Here is a 13,119-nt window from a genome sequence, read left to right on the forward strand (position 1 = left end):
TTTAAAAGTCAATTGTTTTCTCTTTAGAACCTCTATTACCAGGTTATGATACCGATCATAATCATATGCTAGTGAAAAAGTAAAAAATTGAGGGGGAAAAAGCTTAACATTTGTACATGCACATGCAAAACAAAAGCTCCCTTGATAATAAAGGGATTGCAGATATAATGAAAAACTAGCTGGGCTGATTCAACTGGATTATTAAGGAGAGAAAAGGATTGTAAGTCATTATTTTATAACCTACCTGTTTGTAGTACAACTAGTTGGGAAGTTTTGCCCTAGAATGTATCACCTGGAACAATACAGAATTGTCTTTTAAAAATGACTATGATAGAATTTCACCTTCTTCTTGTAAACTTTCCAGTGGCTTACTATCACATTTGGAATAAAATTCAGATTTCTTATGCTGTAGTTGAGAATATATATATATAGGCCATTGCCTACAAAAAAAAGTTAAACTGAAGCTGGTTGTGGTGGTGTACGCCTGTAGTCCCAGCTGCTGGAGAGGTTGGGCCAGGAGGGTCACTTGAGTCCAGGAGTTTGAGGCCCCGGCCTACATAGTGAGACCCTGTCTCAAACTGACCAACCAAACAAACAAAAACAGCAAGTGTAACGTTTTTTAACATTAAAAAAAAAAATTATTCTTCAATGTAGGATGTTCCATGCTTGCTTCCAACTTGGGACCTTTGTGTCAGCTGTTCCTTCTGCCTAGAATCTTTCTCTCCCAAATCTTTGCAAGACTTGTTTTTTCAGTTACCTGCTTCTCCTTGAGAACCCCTCTCTGAATACTATTGATAAAAACCTCCCACACATATATTATGTCCTTATTCTGCCTCATTTTTCCTCAGTAGCATTTATACTATCAGAATATTGTCTGTTTATCTGTTTAACTGTTGACTCTTAGAATATAAACTCCCTTAGGGTGGAGACTTTGTCTTGGTCACTCTGTGTTCTTCCTGCCTACAATAGTGCATAATATGTAGTAGATAATATATGTCAGATATAGCTTTGATTACAATTTTTTAGTTTAACTTTTTACATTGCTATATAATTGTACATATTTATGGGGTACATAGTGATATTTTGATACATATAATGTATAGTGATCAGATTATTGTAATTAGCATAGCTATCATCTCAAATGTTTATCATTCTTTGTTTTGGGAGTAGTCAGTATCCTCCTCCTAGCTGTTTGAAACTGTGTTTTATTGTTAACTGTAATCCTGTAGTGGTATGGAACACTCGAACTTATTTTTTCTATCCAGCCATAATTTTATGTGCTTTAACTCTTTTTTAGCTTCCATATATGAGAGAGAACTTGTGTTTAACTTTCAGTTTCTGGCTTATTTTACTTAACATAATGTCCTCCATTCCCATCCATGTTGCCACAAATGACAGGATTTCATTTTTTTTTTTTTTTTTTTTTTTTTTTTTTATGGCTGAATTGTTTTTTTTTTTTTTTTTTTTTTTTTTTTTTTTTTTTATGGCTGAATAGTATTTTACTGTGTACATATATGCCACATTTTCTTTATCCATTTGTCTGTTGTTGGACCCTTAGGTTGATTACATATCTTTACTATTGTAAATAGTACTATAAATAGAATGCATTAAACATGGGGGTGCAGATACCTCTTCAGTATACTCATTTCCTTTTATTTGGATAAATGCCCAGTAATGAGATTGCGGGATCATATGGTAGTTCTAGTGGTAGTTTTTTGAGAACTCTAGACTGTTCTCCATAGTGGCTCTACTAGTTTATATTCCCACCAACAATGTATGAGTTGCCCTTTCTCCACATCGTCTGGAACATGTGTTATTTTTTTGTCTTTTTTATAATAGCCATCCCAACTGGAGTGAGATGATACCTCATTGTGGTTTCGATTTGCATTTTCCTGATGATTAGTGACATTGAGCATACTTTATTTGTTGACTGTTTTTATGTCTTCTTTTGAGAAATGTCTGTTTAGATCATTTCCAATGATAAAATCTGATGGTTTTTATTCTTTGAAATTTTTAAGTTTCTTGTATATTCTGAGTATTAATCCTCTATCAGATGACTAGTTTGCAGATCTTTTCTCACATTCTTTAGATTGTCTTTTCACTCTGTTGATGGTTTCCTTTACTGTGCAAAAGCTTTTTAGTTTGATACAATCTCTTTTGTTTATCTTTGTTTTTGTTGCCAATTCTTTTATTCATAAAGCCTTTTCCCAGACCAATGTCCTGAAGTGTTTTCTTTATGTTTTCTTCTAGTAGTTTTATAATTTTGGGTCTTACATTTAGGTCTTGAGTTGATTTTCTATGGGGTGAGAGGTAGGAATCTAGTTTTATTCTTCTGTATATAGAGATACACAGTTTTCCCTGCATCATTATTGAAGACTGTCTTTTCCCCAGTGAAAGTTAAATTGTTCTTGTTTGCAGATGCCATGATCTTATATTTAGAAAAACCTGAAGACTTTACCAAAAATACTCTTAGAACTGGTAAATGAATTCAGTAAAATTGCAGGATATAAAATCATCGTACAAAAACCACTAGCATCGTGGTACATGAACATGAACTAGCTGAAAAAGAAATCAAGAAGGCAATCCCATTTATAGTAGCTACCAAAAACACTGCCAAAATTCCTAGCAGTTTTTTCTCTTCATCATTTCTTACCAAATTTTGTTAGTTTTCAGTCCCCACTTATCTCTTGCCACTCATATATCTTCTGTTCTATTGAAGAAAACTCTCTTTATCCTCTAGCTTAATAAACTATAATTATTCTCTATTAAATACTTTGCAGTGATTCTCCATGTCATTTAAATATTATAAAAACTACTTAATATGGCCTGCAAGCCTAACATTTTTCTGAACCTCTGTGGTATATATATATCCCTTCCCTACATTACTTTGCATGATGCAGTTCTATTAAATTTCTCTAGTTTCTAGACTAATTTTTCTCTTTGAACATGGTCATCTTATTCACTAGGTCACTTTTGTTCTGTGCTCACTTAATTCATACTTGGCCTTTAGATCTTAGGTTAAACATCAGTGACTTTGCAAGCTTTTTCTGACTGAATTTGTGTGTGTAAGGTACAAGGCATAGCTTGTTTTGTGCTTTGCTTTATCATGCTTTGCAGAATTTTTTAAAATAAACAAATTGGTTTGTGGCAACCTGTGTGTTGATAAGTCTATTGGCACCATTTGTCCAACAGTGTGTGTCTTTTTCATATTGGTGATTTTTACAATATTTCAAACTTTCATTATTTTTGTATCTGTTATGGTGATCTGGGACTAGTGATCTTTGATGTTACTATTGAAATTGTTTTGGGCACCACAAACTACACCCATATAAGATGGCAAACTTAAGTTGATAACTGTTGTTCTGACTGCCCCACTGACCAGTTAGTCCCTCATTTCTCTCTCTCTCTCTTCAGGCCTCTCTTTTTCCTGAGACACTGCAGTATTGAAATTAAGCCAATTAATAACCCTACAGTGACCTCCGAGTGTTTAAATGAAAGGAAGAGTTGCATATCTCTCATTTTAAACCAAAAGTTAGACATGATTAAGCTTAGTAAGGAAGACATGTCAAAAGCTGAGACAGACCAAAAGCTAGGCCTGTTATGCCAAACAGTTAGCTAAGTTGTGAATGCAAAGGAAAACTTCTTTAGGGAAATTAAGAGTCCTACTTCAGTCAACACACAAATAATAAGAAAGCAAAGCAACCTTATTGCTGATATGGGGAAAGCTTGGTTGGTATGGAAAGCAGATCAAACCAGCCATAATATTCTGCTAAGCCAAAGCCTGATCCTGAGCAATGCCCTAACTCTCTTCAGTTCTATGAAGACTGAGAGAGAGCAGAATTCTGCAGAAGAGAAGTTGGAAGGTAGCAGTGGATGGTTCATGGATTTAAGGAAGTAAGCCATCTCTATAACAAAGAAGTGTAAGGTGAAGCAGCAAGTGCTGATATAGAAGCTGCAGCAAGTTATCCAGAAGATATGGCAAACATTATTGATGAAGTTGACTACACTAAACAACACATTTTCATTGTAGATGAAACAGCCTGTTGTTGGAAGAAGATCCCATCTGGTACTTTCATAGTTGCAGAGAAGTCTGTGCTTTGGCTTCAAGATGTCAGAGGACAGACTGACTCTTTGGTTAGGGGCTAATATAGCTGGGGACTTTTGAGTTGCAACCAGTGGTCACTTACCATTCTAAATATCCTAGGACCGCTAAGAATTATGCTAAGTCTACTCTGCCTGTGCTTTAGAAATGGAACAACAAAGCGTGAATGTCAGCACTTCTGTTTATAGCAGGATTCAGTGAATATTTTAAGCCCATGTTGAGACCTACTGCTCAGAAAGAAAGATTCCTTTCAAAATATTAGTGCTGAATGACAGTGTACCTAGTCACTCAAGAGCTCTGATGGTGTTCAAGGAGACGAATGTTGTTTTCATGATTACTAACACATCTATTCCTTAGCCCATAGATCAAGGAGTAATTTAGACTTTTCAGGATTTATTATTTAAGAAATAAGTTTTGTAAGGCTGTAGCTGCTATATATAGTGATTCCTCTGATGGATCAGGGAAAAGTAAATTGAAGCTTTTCTAGATAAGATTTACCATTCTAGATGCCATTAAGAACATTTGTGATTAATAGGAGGAAGTCAAAATATTAACATAACCAGAGTTTAGAAGAAGTTGATTCCTACCTTCATGGTTCATAGATGACTTTGAGGGGTTTAAGACTTCAGTGGAGGAAATAAAGATAGAGTGTGGAAATAGCAAGTGAACTAGCATTAGAAGTGGAGCTTGAAGATGTGACTAAAATGCTGCACTCTCATGCTGGAACTTGAATGGATGAGGAGTTCCTTCTTACAGATGAACAAAGAAAGTGGTTTTTTGAGACGGAATTCACTCCAGTGAGCACTTTTGTGAAAATGCTGTAAACATTGTTGAAATGACAACAAAGGATTTAGAACATGACATAAAGCATCAGAATTTGAGAGGATTAACTCCAATTTTAAAGGAAGTTCTTCTGTAAGTAAAATGCTGTCAAATATTATCACATACTTCAGAGAAATCTTTTGTGAAAGGCAGAGTCAATCAGTGCAGCAAACTTCATTGTTGTCTTACTTTCTGAAATCGCTATAGCCACCCTAACCTTCATCAACTACCACACCCTATTCAGTCAACAGCCATCAACATTGAGGCATAATCCTACACCAGCAAAAAAAAATTAGGACTTGCCAAAGGCTCAGATGATTGTTAGCTTTGTTTTTAGCAAGAAAGTACATTTTAATTGAGGCATGTACATTGTTTTTTAAACATAATGCTATTGCACACTTAATATAGACTATGATACGGTGTTAGTGTAACTTTTATATGCAATGAGGTAGCAGGAAATATGTGTAATTCACTGTATTATGATACTTTATTGCGGTGGTCTGGAACTGAACCCACAATATCTCCAAGGTATGGTTGCACTCTTGTATTTCTGTGATAACCTCCCACCCTTATAGTCTTTTCTTATTGTCCTTCACTGGACCATGTGTATTTTATCTTACCTTATTCCTCATTTTGGTCTCCAGTGGCTGGCATGTATAAACCCTGAATGTTTTTAAAGATAATATTTTAAAAGATCACTTTAGTTATAATGTGGCTTCAGTTGGTAGAAGAAAGAAGTTTTTTTTTTTTTTTTATTTTGAATAAAAAAATGATTACTTCTCTCCACCCCCTCTGTAGTTAAAGCCTTCCATCTGAAGTATGATGAAGTTCGTCTGGATCCAAATGTTCAGAAATGGGATGTAACAGTATTAGAACTCAGCTATCACAAACGTCATTTGGATAGACCAGTGTTCTTACGATTTTGGGAAACATTGGACAGGTAATTCTGATTCTAAAATATGCTTATGTGTGTTTTATTGTAATTTTTCTGTCTGAGTTAAATTTTAAGTTGCGTAAATTTGTCAGTCTTATTCTCTAATTCCCTTCTTTTAACATTAACTTGATGCTTATCTGTAGTAAATAACAATTTTTTTTGTATAATTACTTTAGATGGAGCGTTTAATATAGCCTGATAGAAGTAACACTAAACTGAGTCAGAAGACTTAGACTTTAGTCTTGGTTTTGTAATCTGTCTCTAATTATCTGTGTGATCTTTTTGAACCTTATTTTCCATCCAGGGAACTTTTGATTAAGAGAACCCTATGTTTTTTTGCAAGTACTGAAAGATTCTGGATTTATGTTATGGATGGTTCACAAAAGGAAATGAATTTTCAAAATTTAATTATTATTATAGTGTTCATAAAGCCCTTTACAACAATAAAAGTTTTGTAATTGGCAAATTTAAGAACAGCATATGATCACAGTAAATACCACTGAATCGGTTCTCTTTGAAGTATACTCCTTAAAATCTGTAACATTCTTGGTGCGAGTCTCTCACAATATATGTGAAACATATATATTATTTTAGCTAGAAGCTCTTAGATTATATTACTTAATAAGAGGAGTGTTATTTCTAGCTTTTTCCGGAAGTCTTTATATTTCCAGTTTTCTAGAAAACAGCATTTTATTCTGTTGATTTTAAGTTTTAAGAAATGTCAGCCTGTTTTTACATGCATTAATCTAAAAATTCTATAATTCCTGTAGTCATTATAACCTACCATATTTTTTTTCAGGTACATGGTAAAGCATAAATCCCACTTGAGATTCTGAATTATTTGGCTCCTCCATTTCTGGAAATTGAGACTCAAGCTTTATGAATTTATCAAGAACTTAAAAATGAAGAAGGTCACAGATTGATCTTTTATAAGACCTTATTTGATGCTTTGTGCTTCAAGGAGATGATGCCTGTCATCCATATAAGCAAAATTTTGGCTTACAACTATTTTTTTAATATTAGCCTTCTAGTCTGTAATGAAAATTGTATATTTTGATAGAAGTTTTTTCTCCATTGGTTAAATTAGCATTACTTAAAAGTTGTTTCTTTAGAAAATAAATGCAGGTTATAAATGTGTGTATATTTAGAGATTATAAGGCTCTCTGAGCCATCTTCTGATTTTTCATTGCTCTATAATTCTTTTTACTAAAAATACTATGTTGTGAATGGTATTAAATTTTAGTCTCTGGAACATCCAAAACCAAGCAAAGGGATGTGACTATTTTGAATGAATCAAAATGTCAAAATCTGTATGTACGCTATATCTACACTTACTCTTTATTTAAAAAGAATGATGAAAAATCAAGAACAATTCTTCAATTTGAACTGTTCAGCCTTTCCAAGATTTCTTTATTTACAAATGATTACATTTAAATGAATGTACATTCTTCTCACTGACTTTGGTGATTTTGAAACCTAGAATGATGTATTTCTATCTGTGATATCTTTCCATTTGAAAAAAATCTCAAAACACAGATTAAAACCACAATAGGCTGTAGTATTTTTTATTTTGGGAGCCAGAGTATGATTTGGGGGAAGAATATGTATCAGCCCTATTGCAGTATAACTTTAAGCTACTTTTCTCTTTAGTCCACCTTTGATTCTAATTTTTATGGTATAGGATTTTAAATCTTCTATTTTAGGCTTGTCAGTCTTGGAGTTCTTATCTTCCACTATCCCTAAATATTGATAAACTCCCAGGCACCAAAGAAAACATTTGCTTAATTGTCTGAAAAGAAACAAGAGAAAAACACTGGTATTTTTATGTGTGTATTCAACATGGTGTAAAATATGAAAACTATATTTTAACTTAGTAAAATATTTTACTATTTCTCTACTTCAGACAAAACGTTGCATCCAAGGTACATCAAGTGACCATTTTCCTTGAACCTTGATTTCCCTTTTTTTTTTTTTTTTTAACTTAAAAGCAACTAGGAAGCTTTGCTTTCCTAAACTGTTTTTACCATTGGAATTTTGCTGATCACAGTCTTATGTCATTTTTTTTCCTCCATTTTTATTCCCAGCAGTTTTCTCCAAGGTTAACATATTTTTGGTAAACAGGCCTTTCATAGGTATTAAGCTGACATTATCTAGCTTCTTAATGAAATTTAACGCTGTCACAAAAATGGGAAGTTACTGTTTTTTAAGTAATCACATAGTTCATACCACTAGTAACTAGAAAAGATATTTATTCACATGATATTTACAAGGTTCTTCAGAAGAGAACAGTCAGCATTTTAAATTACTAGATTTTAGCATACTTACAAGGTTTGAACAGATTCTACCCCTATTTTCCTACCTTCTTACCATCTTCTTTCCTTAAGGATAAAAGAAAAATTTGTTCACATTAGGCTTTCTTAGCATATAAATCTGTTTCCAAAATAAATTACATGTTGTGTAAACTTTCTCCATGATGAAATAGTCAAGGACCAGAATCTGTGATATTTTTATGTAAGCTTACTTGTCAAGACTACTACAAGTCAATATGAACTACCTTCCCATAAAGATTTTTGGTATTTGTACTTATTTATGAACTTTACTGGATACGGAATATGGTTAAGATTAGGAACATCTACTTTGAACGAGGTTTATTTTTCTATTTTGAATTTGCCTTATGTATATTCAAAGGCTTATGGAAATACTGTAAAGGAACATTAGGAAAAGGACAAATATGCTGTGACCATCTATCTTAAAATCAGACCCTTAGTATAAGTACCTCTTTTCTCTTTTTCTCTTTGATAATTTAGTCACTTATTTAGGTCCATGTGATTAATTTCATTCCATTATTTTTTAGCTGTTTATTCTAAAAAACAAAAATTTTCAGCCAGTCCCTATTTATTCCCCCATGTCATGGTCCTATATAGCAGTACTTAACACAGTGCCTTGCACATAGTAGGCATTCAGTAAATACTTATATGCATGAATGAATAATGTATTTTCAGTGTAACAAATTTATTATAAAAGTGTAGTTTGACTCTACTTTGTCTTGGAGTTTGAGAGTACAGAATTACAGGGAATGAAGAGAGGTATAAGTAGATATTTTACTGGAAATGAAGTATAAATTAATAACTTACCCATCCATAAGTTACTGCTAACTGGAGATACCCTTGTATGCCCAACCTATAAAGGAAAGTTCTATTTCTATACTCATAGGACATTCTTCTCAGTCAGGGAACAGTAAGAAATATGTAGGTTTCAATCAGTTGCTCTCAACCCTGACTGCATGTTAGAATCATTTGGAGAGTTTTTAAAAATACCTATGCCTGAATCTTGATTCCCATTTTCATGTAATTTGAGACAAGACCTGGTCATCAGTATTTTTTTTTAAAGTTCTCCAGGTAATTTGAATGTGCAGGAAGGATTCAGAATCACTGGTTTAATTTGTTATTGAAAACAATGCCAGTATTAAATGTGTTTCCTCTTCCTTCTTGTCTGTATGTGTGTCTGGTTTTTGTTTTGTTGTTTTGTGGCCACCCTTTGCACTAGACCATCCCTGTTATTGGTGGTATTGGCCTGTATTCCCATTGACAAATGCAATTTTAATTATTTATTTAATATAGAGTATTTTACTGTTTAATATTTAAACAATGTTTAATGTATTTCATTATTAACTAGTATTGTAGTTTGTTTTTTTCCCGTGTCTCCATAACCTTTACTAACATTTGTTTTTAGCAGCACAACAGTAATCCTTATAGAAACAACTAATTTATAATGAGGAAAATCTCACAATTTTTAAGGCAGAAAGAAGTGTTAATATTTGATCTGCCATGCAGAATGAGACAAATACAGTTTGCTTATGAAAGGAAAGTGGCATACTTTTAAATTGGTCTACACGGAAAAGTACAAGTAAACTATTCGTTTAAATAAGATTCATTATCTAATAAATATTGAAGGGAATATTTTTCCTAAATAAAAATTTTTGTGACTGCTGACAAAAATTAAAGTGATTACATTGTTCTTTTTTGGAGGGGTGGGAAGGAATATTTGTTGAACTAAAGTATATAAAATTTTTTGAGACTAGCAGTATATTTTATATTACAGATACAACAATTATTTATAAAAGCTGGTCAAATTAATGGATTAGAAAGTAGCTTTGAACTTTGTGTTTTGAAATTGCTTGTTTAAATGCAAAATTGAGTAAGATAAGTTTTTAAATTTTTTATTTTTAATTTTTTTGGAAGTTTATTAAAGCCCTTCATATGCACATACTTTTTAAAAAAAGATTCTTAATAAAGAAATCATTGGTTTGTCTGGTTAAAGTCCATATAGAATGCTGAGAAGTAATTTATAAAATAAGAACTATAGAAATTTGTTCTCAGCTGAAAAGTTGGCAGCTGCTCCTTTTCTCTAAAAAAGTACATGAAAATTTAATTACATTAGCCTTAGTATTATTTAACTGAATTTCTACTGTTTATTCACTTGTATTTGAGATTCACCCAGCTATTCTAATGATAGAAATAAAAAGTGGAAAAATGACTGAAGTTGACTTAAGAATTGGAGTGGGAATTTTGAAATGCCATGTCCTATATATCCTGGAATATTTGTTGCCACATTTGCAAGTATGTTGATCCCAGCATAGTTTATATCTGTTGGAATAATAACTAAGGAAAAATTGAAAATGTATAATGTATAAAGATTTATATTTAGTTAGTATATAATAGATAATAATACTTGCAGGTTTTTTATGTGTTTTGGGTTTCTGTGTATTATTTTAGGTAATCTTTATAAAGGCATCTTGGAAGTCATAAATATGTTCCATTTACTGAAAAGCGGTAAGCATTTTTATACGAGTAAAGCTAATGAAATAAAACTAGTTTTATTGCCAAAATTCAAAAAGTGGGATTGATGCTATGTCTAATTTAAGCAAATGATCTGTCTGAGGATTTTGTTTGCCATTGAATTCCATTTCTATCCACTTTAAATTTACTGAAAGTTATTCAACCTGAGTTTGATTATAGTGCTTAATAAGTAATATAGTTTATGTACATAGAGTAAGCATTGTGAGTGATTTTTAACCACCAGTTGGTGCTATTTCTCAAAGTGGTTCTTAATTAGAGTTTAAGTTTGGGTGCCATGTGAACTGATAAAATATTCTTCTCATTCTTTTTGTTTTTCCTTTGTTTTGTTTTTCATTCTGTTTGTTTTTCTTTGTTTGTTTTTGAGATGGAGTCTCACTCTGTCACTCAGGCTGGAGTGCAGTGCTATGATCTCAGCTCACTGCCGCCTCCACCTCCTGGGTTCACACAGTTCTCCTGCCTCAGCCTCCCGAGTAGCTGGGATTATGGGTGCGTACCACCACACCTGTCTATTTTTGTAGTTTTTAGTAGAGACAGAGTTTCACCATGTTAACCAGGTTGGTCTTGAACTCCTGACCTCAGGTGATCCACCTGCCTTGGCTTCCCAAAATGTTGGGATTGCAGGCATGAGCCACCATGCCTGGCCTGTTCTACTCATTCTGATTCCAGTTTGGTGAGCTCTTAAATTTTAGGTTTAATTGTTAAATAAAACATGTTGCCCAATTTTATGTTAAGCGCACTAGGGACATTTCCATTCTCCCTTTGTCTTCAATCCCCCAGAAACATTCATACCAAGAAGTTAGAAGCTGTATTGTGGGCTGGAATGTTATCTTTACATGAAAAGATTAAGCTTTGTCAAGCATAGTTGAAATATACATTTCACTTTGAAAACTAATGAGTTAAAGTCATTTATAGTTTCTGCTAATGAGTTAAATAATGTATAGAATCATAGTTCATAGTGATAGCAAGTTTCATGCTCTGCTGAACTTACAGTTTGATTATGGTCAAATTTTCTATGTTCTTACTGTAATAGAATTAAGAGTGTGTCCTGGTAAATTACATTATCTTTACAGTTTGAGCATTCTGATTTTAACATTTTATAGTTTCAAAACAAACTGTACTCATATAATCAGAGCGTTAACGGCATCATTATGTCAGTGGTACCAATAATTGTGAATCTTCTGCAACAAAATTTCTTTAATGATGAGTTTAATGGGCTATATTCAAACTTAATTTTTATTCAGTTCATAAGTGCCCACTAAATATGTATTTTATTCTGTTCTGTTCCTTTGATTATCTGCTTTTCAGTGAGCATCTGCATAGCTAAAATAGATATAGCATGTGTTGTAAATGCTGTTGAATTTTTTTAAGGCTCAAAGGTGCTAGTGTATAAATAACAGCACATTGCCAAATAAGCATTTTTTTCTCTCATTTTCTGAAGTACTTTCATATTTAATCATGTAATGATCAGCATTTATGGTGAGTTGAAATAATTTTTTCCGTTTATTTTCTTAAATGACCCTAGAAAACATTATAAAGTAGCTCTGAAGAAGGCTTTGTTGTTGAATCTGTCTCATAATTACTTGTGCATCCTTTGACACAGAACTATTTGGTTTATCATTTACCCTCATCTGAGAATGCTGATTTCTATTACATAAGTAAATAGGGCTGAGACCATAGTGAAGCAGAAGACATTTGAGAGATACTTTTTATTATATTTGAATATTTTATTGGACTGTGATTATTTTGCCAACAAAGTACTAGTGAAAACATTGAGTTATACAATGTATTAACTTTCATATATAGTAATGGATACTCACAGAAGAACTGCCTTCATGGAGTTTACAATGTTAATACTCTTAAGTGTAATGGCCTTCTATTTCTCTCTTTTTTAATTGATAAATAATACAAACGTTTTTCTTTAAAATGAAATAGTTTGAAAGTGTTTATCGAGTCAGTGTAAATGGTTGGGGGTAGATCAAATGAACTTCCTTGTGGCTCATTCAGTTGTTTTAGCACAATTGAGCATCACTGATGTTTTTAAAGGGCTTGACTATATCACAATATTTAAATATTTGTATTTTTAGATAATGTATTTTTATTCCATAATGCACTGAGGACAAAAAGGAAGTGTAAGGGTCACTGATGATGAAATAAATTTGACATGCATTAAAGTAGTTTAAGGCTAAAGCAGTTTGATGTGGGAATTTGAGGAGAAGAAAACTTCAGCTTAATGGGAAAATACTAATTTGGACAGCGTTGTATGCTTCTGGGGTTGTCATGAATTTAAGCAAAGCTAGGCTAACTTAGTGTGATTTTTCTCCAGTGACATTTAGTTGCTTGATTTTAGGTATACAGAATTGTAGTTAGGTTTTTAAGCTATTTTGATGGCAGTAGAAGCAGGC

The 13,119-nt window shown here is 32.7% G+C and overlaps 1 protein-coding gene across 1 annotated transcript in view; it reads left to right on the forward strand.

Annotated features, from left to right (window-relative positions):
• The window catches only part of CDC73 (cell division cycle 73), a 137,933-nt gene extending 128,077 nt beyond the window's left edge, over positions 1-9,856 (forward strand). The window contains exons 16-17 of the mRNA XM_023203404.3: positions 5,723-5,864; positions 6,658-9,856. Of these exons, the coding sequence (XP_023059172.1) occupies positions 5,723-5,864; positions 6,658-6,694 (179 nt within the window). The 3' untranslated portion in view covers positions 6,695-9,856. The remainder of the gene's footprint in view (positions 1-5,722; positions 5,865-6,657) is intronic.
• The last annotated feature ends 3,263 nt before the right edge of the window (positions 9,857-13,119 follow it).

The sequence above is a fragment of the Piliocolobus tephrosceles genome, chromosome 1, assembly GCF_002776525.5.
Source record: "Piliocolobus tephrosceles isolate RC106 chromosome 1, ASM277652v3, whole genome shotgun sequence".
Classification (NCBI taxonomy): domain Eukaryota; kingdom Metazoa; phylum Chordata; class Mammalia; order Primates; family Cercopithecidae; genus Piliocolobus; species Piliocolobus tephrosceles.